The 21,409-nt window shown below is 34.5% G+C and overlaps 2 protein-coding genes across 9 annotated transcripts in view; one reads left to right on the top strand and one right to left on the bottom strand.

Annotated features, from left to right (window-relative positions):
• Positions 1-10,207, top strand: part of LOC111056079 — an 82,146-nt gene extending 71,939 nt beyond the window's left edge. For 2 of the 3 annotated variants that reach the window (XM_039419231.1, XM_039419223.1), the window contains exons 11-13: positions 377-466; positions 2,513-2,689; positions 7,771-10,201. In XM_039419231.1, coding sequence (XP_039275165.1) covers positions 377-466; positions 2,513-2,689; positions 7,771-7,927 — 424 coding nt within the window. In that variant the 3' untranslated portion in view covers positions 7,928-10,201. Of the gene's footprint in view, positions 1-376; positions 467-2,512; positions 2,690-7,770 lie in introns of all 3 variants that reach the window. The other variant, XM_039419217.1, reaches the window with a different exon arrangement.
• Positions 10,208-12,958: 2,751 nt separating this feature from the next.
• The window catches only part of LOC111056082 (protein phosphatase PP2A 55 kDa regulatory subunit), a 91,011-nt gene continuing 82,560 nt past the window's right edge, over positions 12,959-21,409 (bottom strand). For 3 of the 6 annotated variants that reach the window (XM_039419172.1, XM_039419176.1, XM_022343409.2), the window contains 5 exons: positions 20,639-20,981; positions 19,729-19,898; positions 18,781-18,996; positions 16,883-17,085; positions 12,959-14,460 (listed from right to left, as the gene is read on the bottom strand). In XM_039419172.1, coding sequence (XP_039275106.1) covers positions 16,924-17,085; positions 18,781-18,996; positions 19,729-19,898; positions 20,639-20,981 — 891 coding nt within the window. In that variant the 3' untranslated portion in view covers positions 12,959-14,460; positions 16,883-16,923. The remainder of the gene's footprint in view (positions 14,461-16,882; positions 17,086-18,780; positions 18,997-19,728; positions 19,899-20,638; positions 20,982-21,409) is intronic. The other 3 variants (XM_039419187.1, XM_022343410.2, XM_039419181.1) reach the window with 2 other exon arrangements.

Raw genomic sequence — 21,409 nt, 5'->3', positions numbered from 1 at the left:
TAAATGAGCTGCATATTTATAACTCTCTTCGGCAGCTAGGTTTCTAGCTGAATAGCTGGAAATTCTTGCTGAATAGAACTATTCAGTTGTATTGTAATCAGTACCTATTTTTAAAGGTGTTTCAAAAAAATAATTTGTGAAATTGTGTATCAATATTGTCGATTAGTTGCATGACTTGACTCATGATCACAATTTTATGTAGAGGAGGTTCCACTGAATAAACTTATCTTCTCTACAGATCTTCAAGTGAAATTTCTACCGCATTCTAATTCATCATAAGCTAAGTCATATTTTATGGAACTCGCTCGTTTTGTACTCGTACCATATATACCAATTCGTTTGTATTTATTTTCTCATCTTATCTTTCTGCTTTCAGTCCTTCAAACCCAACTAACTGCTGCTCTCTATATGTGGGGAACATAGCTAGCAGGATCAAGGAGAGGAATCTCTTGGATAGCTTTTCAAAGTAAGAATATACTTGGAATCACATTTTACATTACATTTAATTTAATTTGAAAGTTTAAATAATATGTTGGATTGAACATTTTATATGATGTTTTAGAAAAGAATATTATGATCGCCCCGACACTATTATTATAAATATTATCATAGTGGGGTATCATAATTTATAACTAAGTTTAGTATTAGCAACTTTTGTATGTATAATATAATAATTATAATAACCTTGTAGTACCCTTTATTATTGAAAACTTTAAAATATTTCAACAACTAGTTTCGACCCTAACTTAGGTCATTTCAAAGTTGAAATGTAGAACATGAATAAACAAGTTGATACTATATAATAGTAGCCGTCAGGCTCGCTTCGCTCGCCATATCCGTCTAGCAAGGGGGCTCCGCCCCTGGACCCCCGACTGGATCGTCCAAAAATGAGATAAGCGGGCTCGCTTCGCTCGCCATTTGTTCTCGATAAAGCTGAGAAAGCGCAAAAAATGCTGGAAAAACGCTAATTTTGGGCGTATCTTTGACGTTATTGCAAATTCCTTCTAAAGCTGCGTATAGATATACGCGCCTCCAACCCGCTCCGTGCAAGCTCCGCCCTCGTTCAGCCATCGCTCTGCAATCGCTCCGCCCCCGCGCTTCACTCGCATGAACGTTACGGGAGATGTTAGCTGTTCTCGCGTTCCACTCTTGCTCCCCGGTCGATCATCAATCGCTCTGCTCGAGTGACGTTCGGTTGCGGAGCAGAGCGAAAGTCTGTACGCACCTTAACACAACATTATTACACCCTAGCTGAGCTTCTGTACTAAATTTGAACATTTTCTGTTCATTTGTTCTCGATATATCTGAGAAAAAGCAAAAAAACGCTGGAAAACGTAATTTTGGGCGTATTTTTGACGTTATTGCAAATTCCTTCTAACACAACATTATTACACCCTAGCTGAGCTTCTGTACTAAATTTGAACATTTTCTGTTCATTTGTTCTCGATAAAGCAGAGAAAACGCTGGAAAAACGCAGATTTTGGGCGTATCTTTGGAAATTTTTCCAAATCCGTTCTTAGTGCGCCTCTAAAGGGCCAACTGAACATACCTACCAAATTTAAACGTTTTTGGTCCGGTAGATTTTTAGTTCTGCGAGTGAGTGAGTGAGTCAGTCAGTCAGTCAGTGAGTGCCATTTACTTTGCATTTTATCAAAAATTGGATTATTTAGCCTAAGTCAATTTATAGTTTATTTAAGATATTTTAAAGTTTTTAATAATAAAGGGTACTACAAGGTTTTTATATTGTTTTTATTAGTTTGTACAAAACTAGCCCATGTAAGTGAAGTGTTTTTATAATAATTATGTATATGTTTTGCCAACAATCTCCTCTTGCAATTCATTGGCAATCAGAGAAATTATTATTATATATTTTTTACTCTATTGTTACATCGAAAACAACAGCCTATCAATTGCAAAATAACGTGTATTGTTGATTTCCATTGCTAATCATCATTTCAGTTGTTTTTCAGAATTTCATTTTTTGCCTTCTATTAGCTGTTCCTTAATTTGAACAATGTAAAAAGTGAACCAGAATCATTAGTTTAAAATAGATACATTTTCTCAGTGTTACAGTATTACTCTTGAATAAGAATTGTCTTATATATCAAAAATGAATTATATAATTTATCTTTATAAGTTCATATTCTTTAGCATTTTGATTTAATAATTTTGATTTTTATATTTTTTATAATAATCATAATATTATATAGAAATCACATAATTTAAAGAAGAAAACACATATAAGCTTACTTTTTAAACAAGAAATCAAGTAACTTCGCCGAAATATCTCCTGTTTATAATCCAAGTTTATAATTATTGTGTTGTTTTCTTTTAATTGTGTGATTACTATGTATGATTATTATAAGTGCATACCTATTATGTTATTCTTATTGGTGCTTATTACAAATCTCTCCTCTACTATTAGAGTAGAATGACTTCTCTTGAAAAACTAAACTTCACACTAGACAGAAATAAAATTAAAAAGTTGTAATCTAATTAATTTACTGTTCAGGTATGGAAAGGTTGTTAGTCTGCGTATCATCACGGATTCGAATTGTGCTTTTCTGAATTTCGAGAACGGGCGAAGTGCGGGAAATGCCATGCGCTGGCTGCAGAACAAGAGTCTCCTACCTGGAACTCCGGCCGTTGTCATCAAGTATCCCAGCAAGGCCATTGCCACTCAGAAAAGGTAACAAATTAAAATATTCATATTTTTGGACTAAAAATTTACTCAATTTGATCAAGTGAGAACATTTTTTTAACCGTAAAAATTCGGAAAAGGATCTGTTTCGGGGATCTATTCCTATAATTTGTGTGTAAATAAGAATAGTCACCTTTTATCTATAGGTGCGTACAGATATTCGCGCCTCGAACACGCTCCGCAATCGCTCCGATCATGAACGTTACGCGAGATGCTACGCAAGGGTTCGATAAAGGTTTGAAGGATGATCGCGCGCTTGTCGTATTGTTGACTTCGCTACAACCTAACCTCACAAATGTGAAACGTTCAATCCAGCTGATCGGGTGACAAAACAAAATAAAATATTCTGACCAGGGGATTTCTGTGTAGCATAATAATACATTATGTTTATTAATCATGTTTATATAATCAATTGATAATTATTATGTTTGTTGCATCTATGTTGATGCTTTATTACAAAAAAGGTTATGTCTGTCAATGTTTTGAAAGGTGAAAGGCGTGGTTGGGTTTTTGGCTTCTTTCTTCTAAATTCTAATATGCTGGTACCTATTATCAAAAATGTTTTTATAATTTTACATGATTTAATAATAAATTATTAGTTTTGATAATTTTATATGCTAACACAGAGATCGTAATTTTCGAAACTGAACCAACAAAAATATTAACCGCGCATGCGCAACTATTGGTTACTTCGAACTAGGAGCTTGCCAAGCTCGACCTCTGTTACACGCTCTTCTCGCGTTCCACTCTTGCTCCACAATCGATCTGCTCAAGTGACGTTCGATTGCGGAGCAGAGCGAAAGTCTGTACGCACCTTATTGTGTAAGCTCATGGCCAATCTTGACTAAATTCAGTAAGGGCCAAGTCATACGAAGCGTTACTTGAGGCGTTTTCAGACTATACTCCGTTCAAATTAACTTCTGACTTGGGATGGACATGCGTAGCAGAGAAGGCATACAGCGGCAGGGATACAACGGCTGCTATGTTGCCATTGTTTACCGGCTAGCGTTCTCTAATTTCCAGTATTCAAGCGCTCATGTTAAACTTAGGAAGTTTCCTCTCTGCAATCACAGACTCGACTGACTCTATTCAACAAATTGACAACTGCGCTTCCACCTATGACTCAATCCATCACTGCAATTGGCTGATCTCCCTCCATTTGTCTGCGCTGCAAATTCTTCCAAGTCTGAAGAAGATTTGCACGGAGTATAGTCGGCCCTGAAAAAACCTTCCTGTGGCTAAGCCCTAATGGAATATAGTGTTTTTTTCTCTACCTTGAATCATCATCTTCCGAGGAAAATGTTTTTTCATTTTTTGAAAATTCATAATAAAATTATTTTCTACTCATTTCTCCAATAATTAATAGCGTCATAAATATATTACTCTTTCCGTAATCAAAGAAACATTTTCTTGGATTAGCTTTGAGTAAATCTAGTTTTCACTTAGAAGGGAATTTTTTTCTGTATTTTATGTTATATTGTTCTATATTGTATAATCAATGTGGTCCAATTTTTAGAATGATTACGTATCATATTAGTTGAACTGGTTTTTATTTTTTCAAAAACTATAATAGAATAAATTAATAAAATTTCACTGTCATTAAGCACCATTGGCATTAGGCAAAGTCAGACCTAATACTAGATTTACAAGTCCAGATGATTTGTTAATAGAATTTTTTGTTTGATCAGTCAAGCCAGTTACACACACACACATCGATTTTTGGACGTACGGTTTTATGCCGACCTTATAAATTCTATTAGATTAAACAGATTGTGTGTCAAGTTTTGTTTAATCTGAGAGAATTCATAAGGACGGAAAAAATTGTACGTCCGAAAATCGATGTAACTGGCTTGAGAATAAAAATGGTTTGGTTTTTAAACTAGAGAAGTTATCTCACCTCATTCTAGCTTCTCAATTTTTCTCTTGATATTGGTTTCAAAGTTTTTAAAGTTTCGATATAAATTCAGCGAATTACGCCAGGCCCTCACAAACACAGGCTTAAGCCTACATGTGAGTCTCTCATAACGTAAGGGTATATATAGAGTGACTCATAATTATGGTAAAATAATTTGATACGTGATAGTAGAGGTAAAAATAAGAAAAAAAGTTCCTATAAACATATATCCATAAACGCTTCATTAGCGAGCTATACAGGGTGAAAGATTTCGCCCGGAATTCAGTTCCTCTGGTGAAGTACACCGATGCTGAATTGTTTGGGGACTAGTTTTTGAAAAACTTAATTATGCTGGATTCATATGGAAAAATATCTGAAAAATTGAATAAAACTAGTCTGGAAGCTGTAGTGTGGGTAGTTTATGAGAAAAAATTTGAAATATGCAAAAAATTCAAGTAGAAAAACACAGACTTCTACGTTTGATGCCCAATAACTTTCTTTAATGACCAGTAAACAAATAATTTTTCGCAATAAAAATTGTAGAGAATTTAATTCTGAAAAGAATGATGTAAGCTGTGTGAACTAAATTTGAATAATACTTACTTACTTACTCCTCAGCTCTACAGGTCTTTGCAACCCTTGGCCTCCCTCACATAGCCTCTCCATCTGTCACGATCCTCGGCCTGCCCCCTCCAGTTACGAACTCCAAGCGTTCTCAGATCTCGTTCCACATCATCCGTCCATCTATTTCTCGGTCGACCTTTTCTTCTTCTTTTATATATCCTGTCCTTCCATATACATTTCACTACTCTTTCATCTCCCATTCTCACCATATGTCCCATCCATCTTATTCTGCCAGCTTTAATAAACCGCACAATGTCTTCATTGTTTAAGAACTGCTCTATTTCCAAATTTTTTCTTCCTCTCCAAAGACCATTCTCAAAAACAGGACCCATGATTCTTCTCACTACCTTCCTTTCAAAAACTCTCAATCTTTGCACATCTCCAGCTGTAAGCACCCATGTTTCCGAACCGTAACTCACCACAGGCCTCACCAATGCTTTGTATAATTGTAATTTCGTAGCTCTAGATATCAATCGAGATTTGAACAACTTGATATTAGCATAGTATGCCCTGTTTCCCGCCATGATCCTGTTGTTAATCTCTGCTGAGACTTTCCCACTACTTGTCACAAGTGTTCCCAGATAGACAAATTCTTCTACCTGTTGAAATGTGTAGGGTCCAATTTTCATGTCTCTAGCAACTCTCCTACCTAGGCCTACTGCTGGTGACACTCTCAGATACTTTGTCTTGGCCTCATTTATCTCCAATCCCATTGGTTCACTATTGATTGCCAGTGATGTGAAGGCTTCTCATCAGATAATAGTTGAAGGCTTCTTCAAATTTGAATAATAGTTGGATAAAATGTATTCTTATGTAATACATTACACCACAAAAATTTGCTGTTTTATGAGGAGAGAACTAATAACTCATAGTTGTAGCTGATTGCAAATAAAATATTCGGTTTTCTTATGGAATTTTTTTTTTATATGAAAGTAGCATATCTAAATGACATTAAACTTATACCAAAAGACTATTAGATTATGCCATTAAGCCTGGGAGGAAGCTCGAACAGAAGTAGATGATCTCCTATGATTCCTGCCCAAATGTTTACTGAAAACTGATGTTGTGGAAGATTGGGATTGATGGCATGAGGATTCTCAGCTGTCCAAATATGTTAGTTGTGGACGTTAACGATTGCTGTTCTTGTAAAGTGTGCCTCGTCGTTAAATAAAACGGTTGTTAAAAAGTTTGGGTAAACAAGTTTTACTAAAAACCATCGGCAAATACCAGCACGGGGAATACAGTCTCGTGACAATAGAGTATGAACTTTCTGGAGTTGGTATGGATGTAATTGTTGCTCTTTCAGTATCCTCCAAATAATAGATTGATTGACATTAAACTGCACTGACAATTCTCTTGTGTCCTTCTCGGGATGTTCATAAATTTCATAAAGAACTTGTTCTTCTAACTCAACAGTCTTAGTAGATCGGGGTCTGCCTGCATAAATGTGCTCTTTGGATATCAAAGAATCTATCTCAGACAGACGTTGATGAATAGTGGCAAAAAACCTTGAACTTGGACATACTCGGTTAGGAAAGTTCTCATGATACAAACGTCTTGCTTCAGTATTATTACAGTGGTGTCCCATTCCATACATTAAATGCATGTCAGCTAATTCGGAGTATGAATAATGTCTAAAATTACCCGCCATTTTTTAAAAAGTTAACACTTAACACAAAAGCAAGGTGAAATGGTTACAAATAACTGGTTAATAGGTTAAACAAAAACACAGCGCGGCTACAGTAGGCCCAACTTACAGTTTGTTTTTTTGTTCAACAGTGAGCTAAAATATTTCTGAAAATAATTTTCAGCTGATAAGTTCTTTTAAATATTTTTTTACTTGAAACAAAATAAATCAGCTGTTTTGGAACAGCTGTTCTTAAAATCAATGTTCTATTTGCAATCAGCTACAACCTATGAGTTATTAGTTCTCTCCTCATAAAACAGCAAATTTTTGTGGTGTAATGTACTACATAAGAATACATTTTATCCAACTATTATTCAAATTTAGTTCACACAGCTTACATCATTCTTTTCAGAATTAAATTCTCTACAATTTCTATTGCGAAAAATTATTTGTTTACTGGTCATTAAAGAAAGTTATATTTCAACTTTTTTCTCAAAAACTACTCACACTACAGCTTCCAGACTAGTTTTATTCAATTTTTCAGATATTTTTCCATATGAATCCAGCATAAGTTTTTCAAAAACTAGTCCCCAAACAATTCAGCATTGGTGTATTTCACCAGAGGAACTGAATTCCGGGCAAAATCTTTCACCCTGTAACGCTAATGAAGCGTTTATGGATATATGTTTATAAGAACTTTTTTTCTTATTTTTACCTCTACTATCACGTATTAAATTATTTTACCATAATTATGAATCACCCTGTATAAATGTACTGTAACTGTACTGTATTATTTGCAAATTGTGAGAATAAAATTTGATTTAATTTAAAGTTTTGAGAAGGAGAGAGAAGCTTAAGACGCGGTTTGTTTCTTGTTTACTATTGTACTTATTCGATGAATAATTGAGTTATCTGTTTGTGCAGCCAAATGACTCCTGATAAGCCTCTGGCATGTTACCGTTGGCGTACGGCTGGATTCTGTGAGCAAGGCAGGCAGTGCCCATTCCCCCACATCGCAAATCAAAAAGGGATCGCCATGACGCACAAAGCGGTCAAAGCAGTTACCACCAGGAGAAACTAGGCTAGTTGTTGAACTTTGCTCCAATTTACACATGTTACTACTATTTTTTTTTCATCTTTATCTAGTTGTAAGTTTTTTTTATAAATTATTTTTCATTTTTGGAATTCAACAGTCGATGATACTATGCAAGTTATGGAGTGCACTCACTGGTACTAATTCACAATTATTGTTACATTTTGGCTTCAATCGTTACAGCTTCGCTAAGAATTCAATTAGCCAATTGCAATGAATACTTTTGTATTGCAATTGTGTAAATACTTTGGCTGGCTTCTCTTTTGAGCCACGTTCTATTAAAATAGTCAATCATAGGGGTATTCACAATGTTGTTTTAGCCAGCTAAAGTGCTATTTGATAACTCTGGATTGTGAACGCCACATCTAAAACCATCTGCTATTAGCTATCTGCAGTAACGACCCAAGCGGATAATTTGTTTGACTCAAAGTTTATTATAACTCAAAAGTAAGATTATAAACATATAATGGGTGCCGTTTTAACAGAGATAGCTAGAGTTACCAGCGCTATCTGCTATCTCGTCTGTTAATTTTTCTCTAACGTACTACTATAGCATTGAGTTAACACAGACTTAGCAAATAGTAGGAGTTAGCGAATAGCTCGACTTAGCCAGCTAACTCCAACATTGTGAATACCCCTCATATTTATGCAGCCAATAACAGACACTTGTTATCTTCTCATAAGAAAATGGTAAAGTGAGATTGAAGACTAGTAAGGAAAATTGCTTATTTATCATATTGTTACATATATTTGTAAGTCTTCCTTGGAAACTGGACTACGTTGTAATGCAGGTTAGCTTACCAGGTACTTATTTATATGAAAGGTGCTCGTAACATAGTCTTGATAATTAATCGCTCTTACGTTTTAATTCCGGAATTCTTGAACTTAATAACCAATTCTTCTTCTGAAATGACTTCCAATTTTTATTTAATGTATTTATGCTTTGTTATTTATGGAATATCATAATTTTTTTCTCCTTATTTATAATTGAAGTGTACTTAATATAATATATAATAATTATAAATTTCAAAATTTAACGTGGAGTGATATTAGATACTATTGATAAAATTTTTGATTTTTTTTGCATTCGTTTTTAACACTTCTTTGTACGTCTTCCATGGAAGCTGGAAACACAAATTATGTATATGGTCTTATTTATATCTCTTACCACAGATTTTCATAAATGTGCTTACATAGACTGAAGAATTAAATGTTTTCATTAACATAATTTTGACATCCTATATTGATATTATTAATTCTATTAGAAAGGTGAAAATAATTTTTGTAGTTAAGCTTTAACTTCTAACTTTTTTTGTTACCTTGCTATTGGTTTATAGCCTACTTTACTTTTTCTCAATTCTCTTCCTCAGATAATCATAAATAAAGTGTACTTAATTTTAGACCTAATAATAATTATAAATTTCTAAATTGATCTTTATTATTGTGATACTTACCTATATTTTCATCATATACTTTTTCATTGTAAGTGATGAGTACTTATCTTCTTTTTTTTAATTTATTATGATCAAACAGTTTTCTTGCAAATGTTGAAAATCAAAAATGAAAATTCAAGAATGATTAGTGCCTTAAAAAATGTTATCATTTGAAAGCTCATTATTTTGAAACCATTACTCATAACACTATTGTGAATTAAAACGTGATGTTCTCCCTATCATTTATTAGTATCGAAGATTACAAAATCTGTTGAATTATGTTTTTTACTATTTATTATTCACCACAGGTTATGCTTCTATCGAAATACAGTTGTCTTGATTCATTTAATTGCTTCCAATCGATTACGTTTAATTCAATAATGCTGATTGTATAAACATTCTCAAATTGCCAAATGTTGTCAAATCCAAAATTGATTATAAAAGCTCAATGCATTTGAGATGTTGAGGCATTAGCGATTTCCAGGTTGAAGGAAGGCTGAAGATTGAATTATTCTCTCATCTAGAGAATTTCTAATTAAGAATGACATCTGTGTTGTGTCAAAAATGTATTTAATATCATCTTGCTCGTGTTTCTCCTTCAATCAACCAATAACTAAGTACCAAAAGTAATATTACTGTAGAAGATAGGTACCCCTAATCAAATCTAGTTGTAAGAGACTGACTGTGGAAACCGTATTAAAAGAATGAGTAGCTTGCTCCTGAGACTGATTGAAGCATTTGTTTATGTGATAAGATGTATTTTTGTATTTGTTGTTTCTACAACTTTAATCTTGTAAGAATTTTTTTTCAATAAAGTTTTCCATTTGAAGCATTATTTTGCAGTTTTTTCTCATCTTCACTCTTTCATCTCTTGGAGCTTTATTTATCTCCATTCATCAGGTAATAATCATATTAATGACACGATTTGATACAAAATTAGGACAAAAACATAGTTTATTCTACCGAATTCCTCAAGCCATAGCGTTATCACCTTTCTGATGAATTGCATGAGCACAGTTTTGTTTTTCCTATACAGTAATTATAACGGAAGTGCATCACAGAATGAAGATGAGTGCATCAAGGTTTAGTTCTATTCTAGTTGAGAACCATAGAGAGTAAAGATACTGTTTAATTTATTTGTCTCTGGTAGGAACCAGAGTCTCACCGTGGCGGACGATAGGCGGTTTCAAATCACCAAAGAGTCACGGTATCTAGATGTATGGAGCACACCGTCTAGGCGTCAGTGCATCTAGGTCCCCCTCCCCTATGTAGGTATCATCAAGGTGATGGTCAGACCTACACCCATTATAACTCCAATACGTAATTGTCATGACAGAAGGCGGCTTGCAGCCGGTATATATGCTTGCCTGAGAACTAGGAACATCATCAGTTTCGACTGACTATTATTTAGGGTCAAAACATAGGCCAATGTCAAGGTAGTTGGAAAATCGACCTACTTTCATTTATATCTACTGTATCTTAATAAAAACAATATGAAGTCGTGTAGTACTCTTTATTTTTTAAAAACTTTAAAATAGTTCAACAACTAGTTTCGACCCTAAAGTTAGGACTATTTTATAGTTTTTAAAAAATAAAGGGTAGGTACTACAAAATTTTTTATTGTTTTTATCAATTTGTTCAAGAGTAGCCCATGTGAATGAAGTGTTTTCTACTGTATCTTGTATCCTGATATCTATTCTGTATTCAAGAAATGCCATTACCGGGCACAAATCGAACCTAGACTGAGCTCTAGGAAATTTGTCAACCACTTTTCTGTTTATATTGAGTTCCTTTCAAGTAATTGAATACTGTAGTTGCCACCTATCCTAACCCTAAGGCCATTTACACACAAGGTCATTTGCATGCCTACAGCGACCCAACATTTTGTGTTGCAGTCGGAATTGAGCTATTGTCATTTTCGTTGTTCGTCATTTTATTCAAATTATTTAATTATATTTCTTTAATCTTCATCTATTCTTAAGTGATAAGGTACAGAATACAGCATAATAAGTTCCTCATCACTATCGGAGCTACTGTCCTCTAACCACGGTACATTATTACTAAGTGATTTTTGGTCGCTAAAATTTAGCGTCATGTCCATCTAGTAGATAGTAGACAGTCTAGAGCTAGACACTAGTACAGTACTGCACGAGACGAAGTACAGCACTCTGGTTGCCGGCCTTTCCCCACTTCTAGAGAACCAGCCTCATCAAAACAAGAACAAAACCAAACTACCGCTGGTGGACGTTTTTTGGTGTGAACTGCTTCCAGAAAAACTACCTCCGCGGGAGCGAGCTCGCTAACGCTAGCAGACGTTGGTGTGACGACCGCTTAAAGGTACACACAACAGACGGAGGAAAAATCCCTTCCCAGGTGTTTGAATGGTGCAATGCACACGTCTGTCTGTCTTCCCTGACACAGTCTATCCAGCAGCGCTGGTCAATGACTTAGAATAAAACTAAACTAAACTTTGTCCGCTCATGTCTGCATGCAGGTATGATTTTTCTTCGTCTGTCTAGTCTACTGCTGTGCGCCTTCAACTCCACGCATGGCTTCGGCATCAACTAACTTCTCTAGTATGACCCAATGTACCTAAACTACTAGGGTACTGTATTCTAGGTACCTTTGACCCAATATCAATTTTAGAGCAGACCCTTGTTCACAAAATGCCTATCGGAGGGAGCTCTGAATTTGTGTTAGCTCAGGCTGGAATCCCACTCAACAGTGTCAGTAAAAATATAATTTTCATAAGTTCTAATGGTATTATTCATACTAGTTCAGCCGGGCTGTGGAATAGTACGGTACTATTATAGTAGTTATATTTTCTCACTTTCACTTTTGTATGGGAATCCAACTCAACTCTTCATTTTAGTGATAATTATAACCCATTTTGAATGGGATGATAAGCGTTCTTGATGAACGGTTAATTAATGTTTCGAAGAGATACATTTTATTTTTGATACATTCTTGCTCTGTCTTGAATATATGAGCAAATTTTTTCTGTCAACTTCCTAATACGTTTATAATTTTCCCTAATGAGTTCAAACTCACTAATGAATATTGAGTTCCTAATATCAAGAATTTCTGATATTTTACTAATAAAAAACGACACTAGAAGCTAGAATCACTAAATTAATTATATGTTTTTCAACTGCGCATAAGAGAATAAAAATTAAGATTTTTAATCTAGCAAGTCAATTGCTAGGTTAAAAGAGTCTAACTACTAACCTTGGGAGAATTTATCACTCAATTTATGAACTTATTGCAATTTAGTAAGAATTTCTCATTACATCCTTTTACCACAATATTCTAAATCACGTTTATTTGATTAACATCTTTATAGGTAAACGTCAAGGTAGTTGGCCTTGAAAATCGACCTACAGTACTTCTATTTCAATCAACCAACTTAGTGTAGGAGCTTCAAGCTACAATAGGTCCTTTATTAATATCGATTTTTTCATGATCGTATGTACCATGCATCTACGAGAAAGTTCGCAATTTTCAAAACTGAATTCGGTAATGAAAAACACTAGAATGCTGTGCATCACTTAATTTTCAGATTCTGGATGAATGAATAAAATTAGAGTGGAGTTCACTTTTATTTATTAAAAAATAGTCCAAAAGTATAATTTAAGTAGCTGATTTTTAGGAATTTGCTGAACAGCACATCTACAGCTATTATTTTTGTCATAATAATTTATTCACCAACATTCGCTTGCTAACAAATATTCAATAAAAAAGAAGTACGGGCAGTTACAAAAACTGTTTTTGAAAATAAATAGTAAATTTTATTGTGTGGAATTCAAGGAAACTCTAGTTATTGTTCAAATATCACAAATGATTGGAAATATGAATGGAATTAAGCATACATTATAATATAACGATACGTGTATTGTAATGTTATCATGTCCGATGTTTGAGTAGAGTAGCTAGGCTTTAAGACTAACAAGATCTGCTCCAGTTTTTTCAAGCGAGTCCAAAACTTCAGGGTAAACTGATTATTGTAAAAATAGTAAAAAGCGTTTTATAACAAATGTATTATCTACCCAGTTACACCAATAATGATGCGATGAAGATGAACGATGGTTACATAAATTATAATAATAATTATTAATAACAATAACAGCAGCACCTGAATACACTTGTTCAGTCACTCTACTATTTAGATCACTCACACACTTACACGGCTTCAGTAGTCAAAATAAGTTCACTTTTCAATTATGCATACAATTTCCTTTCAACCATTTACTTCATTTTGATTCTGCACATGTTATGATACATAGGTTAATTTATCACTGATGTTCCGAAATGAGGGCCTTCATTTATTACTAACCAATTATTTTATCAATCAGTTCTAGCATGATTTTAATCATGAAACTGTTACCGATTAAAATAATCTATATTCATTGTATAAAATTTCCAAATATATAAAACTACATACATTTTAATCAACTTCCTTCATAGAACCAATGATAGCAAAATATAACACTGTATGAACTACTTTACTCGATTATAAGAAACAAAATTAACAAATACGTTTAAAATTCATTCGCTTTAGAAATAGGTTATATAAAATAATACAATAATAATTAATAAAATACAATAACTGATGATCCAACGACTGAGAGAAAGTTGTAGATGCAGCTTACATATTAATGTACAGTAATTACAAAAGTAATGTCCAGAAATTTTGAATACAATTCATATAAGAGAAATAAAATAACTGAACACATGACTGAGATAGCTGTTTTTTTAGAGAGGGATGAACTAAAAATGTCATTGTTGCGCAGATAAATAATGATAAATGACTGGATGGCACAGTTGATCACAGCATAACTACAACTCCCTCACAACGGAACTTCACTTCATTACACGACAGCCGACAGGAAGCTCATCGGTTGCAGGCTGCACTGCTCATCGGCTGCTGGTGATCATTATGGAGAAGAGAGAGAGAGAGAGAGTGAGAGAGAGAGAGGCCGATTGCTGCTACAGCTGCGAGACGCGCGACTCAATCGCCGTCACCACAGAGTGTACTTCTTAAGGCTTCGCACGATGCGGGCGTCTAGCTCTTCCCACTTGGACACCGCTCTGCAACATAATAATAAATAAATTTATTTCTCTGCAACATATTCAAATATTTCAATTATCTTTTTAACGATAATTTTACGAGATACTTTCAAATGGTGAGAAGCAATAGAGTAGTATGCATATGTTTCTCTTGCATACTGTTTTGCACTAACTATACTCTGTACAAAATAACTTCTGACTTGGGAGGGACATGCGCAGCAGAGAAGGCATACAGAGGTAGGGATACAACGGCTGCGAAGTTGCCGTTCTAACCGGCCAGCATTGCTCTAATTTCTCGTGTGTACTCAAGCGCTCATGTTAAACATACTGAGTTTCCTGTCTGGAATCCTTCAGTCGACTGACTCTAATCGACAAATTGGTATCTGCGCTTCTACCTATTCTACTCTATTCATCACAGTAATTGGCTGATCTCCCTCTATTTCTCTGCACCGCATATTCCTCCAAGTCTGAAGTTAGCTTGCACAGAGTACAATAAGGCAGCTAACATCAGCGACTAAACTAGCCAAACCCATTTTCGTGACTAGGTTATACCATAAAGAAAATATAGCATAGCAAGATATCTCTAAAGTACAGGTCGTTTGTGTTCCAAATTTCAAGCCGATTTTTGTTAACTCAAGCCGATTACTGTAGGCTACTGTCGACTATTACGGTTTTGACCAGGTGAGAGTGTAAGAGCGGCACAGTATGAAAGACTACCAGCGTCACATAGTTTCAAGAAAAACTACTGGGACTATTGGTTTGAGTTGACAATGAAATTTTGGAACAAAACCGCCCTATACCATGTGCTATCTTTTCTCTATGGTTATACTGTATAAGTACTACATGCATTGAAACTATTCGTATGGCTTTTATTGGTGGGGAGTCCCACCTAGCTCGAGTGTATACTTTAAGCCGTCAATGGGGCTCACGACTGTTATATATAATTTGAGATTGACAGTTCAACTACATACATTTATAAATCTATTCATAGACAATACATACAATTCAGTTAAAAAGAACAGGTATCAGCCCAAAACTGCTTTAAAACTTGAAATCATAGAAATATCATGTACATTATTACCTAAATAGTTTTACAATAAATTGAGAAGAATGAGTAAATAATACAGCCAGAGAAGCTACGAATTGTAAACCTTCATGTATCTTTAAAACAGGTGCAATATCATTCAGGTATCCTAAATATACAGGGTGAGTCATATGTAAGGGAACCCTTCAATAAATTGGAGATTGTTGTAGATATAATAATGTAACTTTCAGGATTGTTTATGTATGTATGTAATGGATTATTTTTATATATCCCTCAAATAGCTTACAGCTAGAGGGATAATAATGCACTATTGTAATATTAAATAAGTTATTGGTCAAATACTCTACCTTTTGACGTACAACTGAATTTCAACCCTCATAACGGGGTGGGTGAACTTAGGGCTTATAACTCGAATATTTTAAATGTTAACACCCATTGTGTGGTACATCATTTTAAAGGCCTTTTTATAACAAGAAAGATGGCATCGATAAAAATGTTCTGATACTTGTATCCAAAATGGCGGCTGATTGAAGTTTTAGTTTTTAAAGAAATGAGGAGTTGTAACTCAAATATTTTGAACGTAAACACCCATTGTGTGATACATCATTTTAAAGGCCTTCTCTAAACTAGAAAGATGAAATCAATAAAAATATTCTATGATTCTCTTATCCAAAATGGAGGCTGATTGAAATTTATCAATTATTTCTTTAAAAACTCTAACTTCAATCAGCCGCCATTTTGGATAAAAGTATAATAGAACATTTTTATTGATGTCATCTTTCTTTTTTAGTGAAGGTCTTTAAAATGATATACCACACAATGGATGTTAAAATTTGAAATATTTGAGTTACAACCCCTTATTTCTTTAAAAACTAAAACTTCAATCAGCCGCCATTTTAGATACAAGTATCATAGAACATTTTTGTCGATGCCATCTTTCTTGTTTCAAAAAAACCTATAAAATGATGTACCACACAATGGGTGTTTATATTTAAAATATTCAAGTTACAACCCCTAAGTCACCCCCTTATGAGGGGTTGAAATTCAGTTGTACGTCAAAAGGTAGAGTATTTGACCAATCAAAAAGGTAAAGTATTTTAGTATTTTATCCTGAAAGTTACAGTATTTTATATTTACGTAAATCTCCAATTTATTGAAGGGTTCCCATACATGACTCACTCTGTATATTGGTGTCGAATCAATTTTTTAACAATACCAAATCTATAGTCGAAGAAGCTAAGATTTAGAAAAATTATATGTTGAGAATAGTCACTACAGATTGAATAATTCTGTCAAATTTCGGCAGGTCTATTAAGTAGGTAACGAAACCTAGTGCTTAGTGAGGAAATTCTCTGTTTAATGATGTTCGTATTATTTGGAAATAGTGAAGTAACTGACCCCATTGGAAGCAGAAATCTAGCAACAGGGAGTGGCAGAGGCTAGAACTTGTCCTGGAATAGGAATAGATTGTTGGTGGCAGCGACTGCAATGATGTTTTCCGATGGGTGCCAAGCCGTGTGCAGAATTTTCTTATTGAAATCTAGACAGTCTACGTTGATTTCATCTTTTTTCCTCTTGCCTCCAGTGCCAACCTGTACAACCAGAACGTGCATTGCAAATTTAATACACAATGTATTTATTTCAATAAAAACAAGCTAATTCATTTCTAATCAAATTGGGGGTTCTGATCTCAATTCAATCACAAAAAACTAAAATAAAGTGAAGTGGAAAATGTAACTGCAGCGTGATTTCTCTAGGTCACACAGATATAATAAACTAAGGCTCAACTCACACGCGACTCAAGTCGAGAAGAGACTGCGACTCTAGTCTCTTCTCGTCGCAGCATGTGTTTTCAAATGGTGACACTCGGACAAGTCGATTCTAGTCTCCGCGTCCTCACGACTGTGAGACTGAGTCGAGCGTCAACACGACATGTTGGTCGAGCCTCGACTTTAGGTGCTATTATCGTGCATTTTTAATGAAAGTGATGTTTTATCATTTTAGATAAGACAATAATAAGAATTAGATAAGACAATATAGCCTATTAATAATAATTATGATATATTTGTTACATGCTATTTAGTGACGAATTGGAACTTATATTTTTAATAATGCAAGATAAAAATGGAACTGAAGTAATGACAATGAGCAAAAAAGTCGTAAGGTCGAGAGACAGGAGTATCTTCGACTGGAGTCGTACGATTTGAGTCGAGGTAGTGTGAGTTGAGCCTTACAGTTCAGAAACCAAAATATCTATTGCGAGTAGAAAAATCTCATTTTCAAATGCCCCTATAGTTTTCAAACTCATAAGTGGAAAGATTGGCAGAAACCTCATCTCCAATTTATGCTACGTTATGATTTATTTGAAAATTTTGTTCATGAGCCACGTCGTGTAGAAACATTTGAAGTGTAACACTGAAAGCAGTTTCTTTTCAGTATCATAATGAATATGATCTATTGAACTTTAACAGCCAACCTAGTGCTCAAGATAAAACACAAACATTTATTCACAATAAATTCAGTGATGGGTATTCAAAAATACTAAATAACTGAGATTTGAGCAGTAAACGTGGTCCAGAAAATAAGAAACTTGAGGAACTCAATTACTCCTTGAACTTCAGTTATATCAATATCAATACCAATACGTACTAAACAATTATCACCTATTACAGTATTGAATTCCAATACACATCAATATAGGCTACATATTTGTTAAGACTTACTCCACGTAATGAGGATGAAAAACTAATAATTCAAGATTCGACTGGCAGCTTTTTCTTTTTGCTGGATGATACCCAGATAATGTTTTGCTTGTGCATAAGTTATGGGATGTGATGATCAATGCTCCCGGACAGCATTTAAAGCCACTACTAGGCGGATCTAAGCAGTTGCAATCCCAGACCACTCAGCCTCGCCTGGCGGCTTCTAAGACAATGGCCCGGTTGCACAAAAGCCGGTTATATTCTAATCATGATTAAATTTACAAAAACCAATCGGAGAAGCCGTCTTTTAAAAAACACCTTCTCTTATTGGTTCTCGTGAAATTTATCACGATTAAAATTTAAACCGGCTTTTGTGCAACCGGGCCATTGAATAATATTAGATTTAGCCTGTTTATATTGAAACATTGTTTATTATTAGATTCAGCCTGTTAGTATGGGAAGATCATTTATTTCACATTGAAGGCTATTTGTATGGATAGTTTATTTCAGATTGAAGGCTTTTTGTATTGAAAGATTGTTTATTCTATATTGAAGCCAGTTGGGCTAAGCAGTATATAAGAGAACACAATATACCTTTCTCGGCTTCAAGACAGTGCGAGGTTTGGCGATTTCACGAGCGGCTTCCAACGTCACGTCTCGTTTGTGGGTTCTGTCAAACATTCGGAAGAAATTGTTGTAGGATCCTGTCATGATTGCTGAGTCATTGCCGCTCCAACAGCATTCGAACTTGTCAAAGATGCAATCGTTTTCATAAAGTGAGCATAGTTTCGATCGCAGGTACTCGTGCACCTGAAACAACACATATTAGAAATAATCGTAAACCGAAATTTTTCCAAGTATGAGAAAAATAATTTTATTTTAATTAAAAAATATTCGAAAGCTTTTACTAATTACAAATGAATTGAATTGGAAGTCAGAAGTGGAAGCTATTAGCAAGTATACTTTTTAATTGATTCGATTCTTCCAAATTACTCCGCGTGAATTTCATCAGTTTATCTTCCTATAATTCTGATAGTTGAAGAATATTGTTATTCAAGATTCAGAAATCAAACTTCATTATAATATCTATAATCACATCCACAATATTCCTCATGAATCACCTTTTTTACGCCATTTAGCTTTAGGATATAGGTAAAAATAGGATACGTTCATTATTATCGACAAATGAGGCCAGTGAGTGTCGAGGATACACTAGCTTCATTATCGCCATTCATTTCATAATAGTAGGATTATGATATTGTAGACTTGTACAATAATCATATTTGAACATAACGGAGGGCACTGATAGTTATGCGTTTGAGGAGAAATATGACCATTGCGGTAAACCACCTCATCTTACTGAGCCTGAAATTCTAGGCTTGACATAAATACATACGATTAATTCCTAAAAAGTAAAAACACTGAAAATTTTGAACTTCATTTACTTGAAAATTAATTTGTGAGGCGTGATAAATATGGAACATTCTAATAAAACAGATAGCCAAGAGCAAGAAAAATATCAAATCGATTTTTCAAACTTACTGGATATGATTCTATAGGTTTCGTTTCCATGTGTAAATCCCAAACTTTCACTGATAGATAGTCTCTAGAGATCATGTATCTTCCAGAGTTGGAGATTTTCACGTCGGATATACTTGAAATTATTTCAGAAAAAAAGCTACGATTCGTTGGGTCCTCAGGTTCTTCAAATACTGAAACAAAACAGAAACGTGAATCAAACTTTCAATAGGAAAAATTAATTACAAGTAAAATAATTACTTAAATACAAATATTGATCTTTTGAAGGACAGCAAGTAAACTGATTTTTGAGTTGGATCTTGTAGAAATAGAAGTATTTCCAACTATCTTGCAATAATTTTCAAAAATGCTGTAAAATTTCATCATAGCAAATAGCTTTATAATCTATAGAGAGCATGCCGACTCCTTGGACATAGTTAAATAACATAAAGCTACTGGAATGAAGCACAGCTTGAGTTCCTACAAAACTAGAAAATACTGAATGTGAAAATAATGCATAATTTTCGTCACCTAAAATGATTATATTACAACAGTAATACCAACATAGGTTTAGAATCTATGAGCAGGAATTAACCCTATCCTATGAAGCATTTAAATTCATAAGGGTAGAATAGATCAGAATGGACATTGATCAATAGAATAAGTAAAATGTAATTGAGTTTTCAAATGATAGTATGAAGTACTGAACAAATTAAGAGACAAGAGAAAGTATGCTAGTTAAACATGTAATTAGTAAGATGACTTGCATTATGAACAAGGATGAACATTAAACCAAGTATCATTATTCCATAATCAAAGTGAAATCACTATTACACATAAGTTAGCTGTAACAAGTAAATCTGCATTCATTTAAGAATATATTTGAGTATAACTTGTACTGATTAGGGTGATAATACAGAGATTTGTTACTTACACTTAGAATGTCTATCACATAAAGCTGCTGCTCGCATATCACAGAGCCTAATGGTACCCTTACTGCTGCTATAGGCAAATAAATTGCATTCCAACGGATGGAATTCAGCTGCCGTTATAACTTCGGTTAGCTCTTCCATATTGGTTGGCTTGATATCTACTATGTTAAAGCTCTGATCGGTTATTTCCAAGTGCCAGAGATTAATTCTAAGATCATCTGCAGACAGGTACGTTTCTTGGTCCGAATTGACACTTATCGAATTAATGTGGTATGTGTGTGCATTGGCGAATATTCGTCTAGGTGATGCTTCAACCATCAGTTCCATTGGTTTGATGATGGGTACCTGTCAAAATAATTCATTCACTCTCAGTTATTTCTTACGATGGATTTGAATGAATAATCAGAACATGGAATGTTGCACAACACAATATTGATACACATCTACATTGGTTGAGACGTGAATAGGATTATGTAGGACGGAGGGTGCAGGATTTGAATCTGGGTGGGACGAGAAGGCGAGGAAGGACAAGGATGAGGTGGAGAGACAGAGTGGAGGCTGATTTGCGGGAGAGGGGTTAGAGACGCGGGGAGGAGATGGGCAGGATTTTGTGAAGGAGGGAAATGCTGACCCCATATGAGTGGGATAAGGTAAGGAGATAATTCCTATTCAACCAATGCTCACAGTTTAAATAAATCGCACAATAGAATAATCACATTCTAACTTTCACTTGAAGTACTGATGAACTGGTGAAGGGAGTACACTGTTATGGA

The sequence above is a fragment of the Nilaparvata lugens genome, chromosome 1, assembly GCF_014356525.2.
Source record: "Nilaparvata lugens isolate BPH chromosome 1, ASM1435652v1, whole genome shotgun sequence".
NCBI classification, from domain to species: domain Eukaryota; kingdom Metazoa; phylum Arthropoda; class Insecta; order Hemiptera; family Delphacidae; genus Nilaparvata; species Nilaparvata lugens.
The sequence above is the reverse complement of the archived record's forward strand: the minus strand, read 5'-3'. Positions and strand labels throughout refer to the sequence as shown.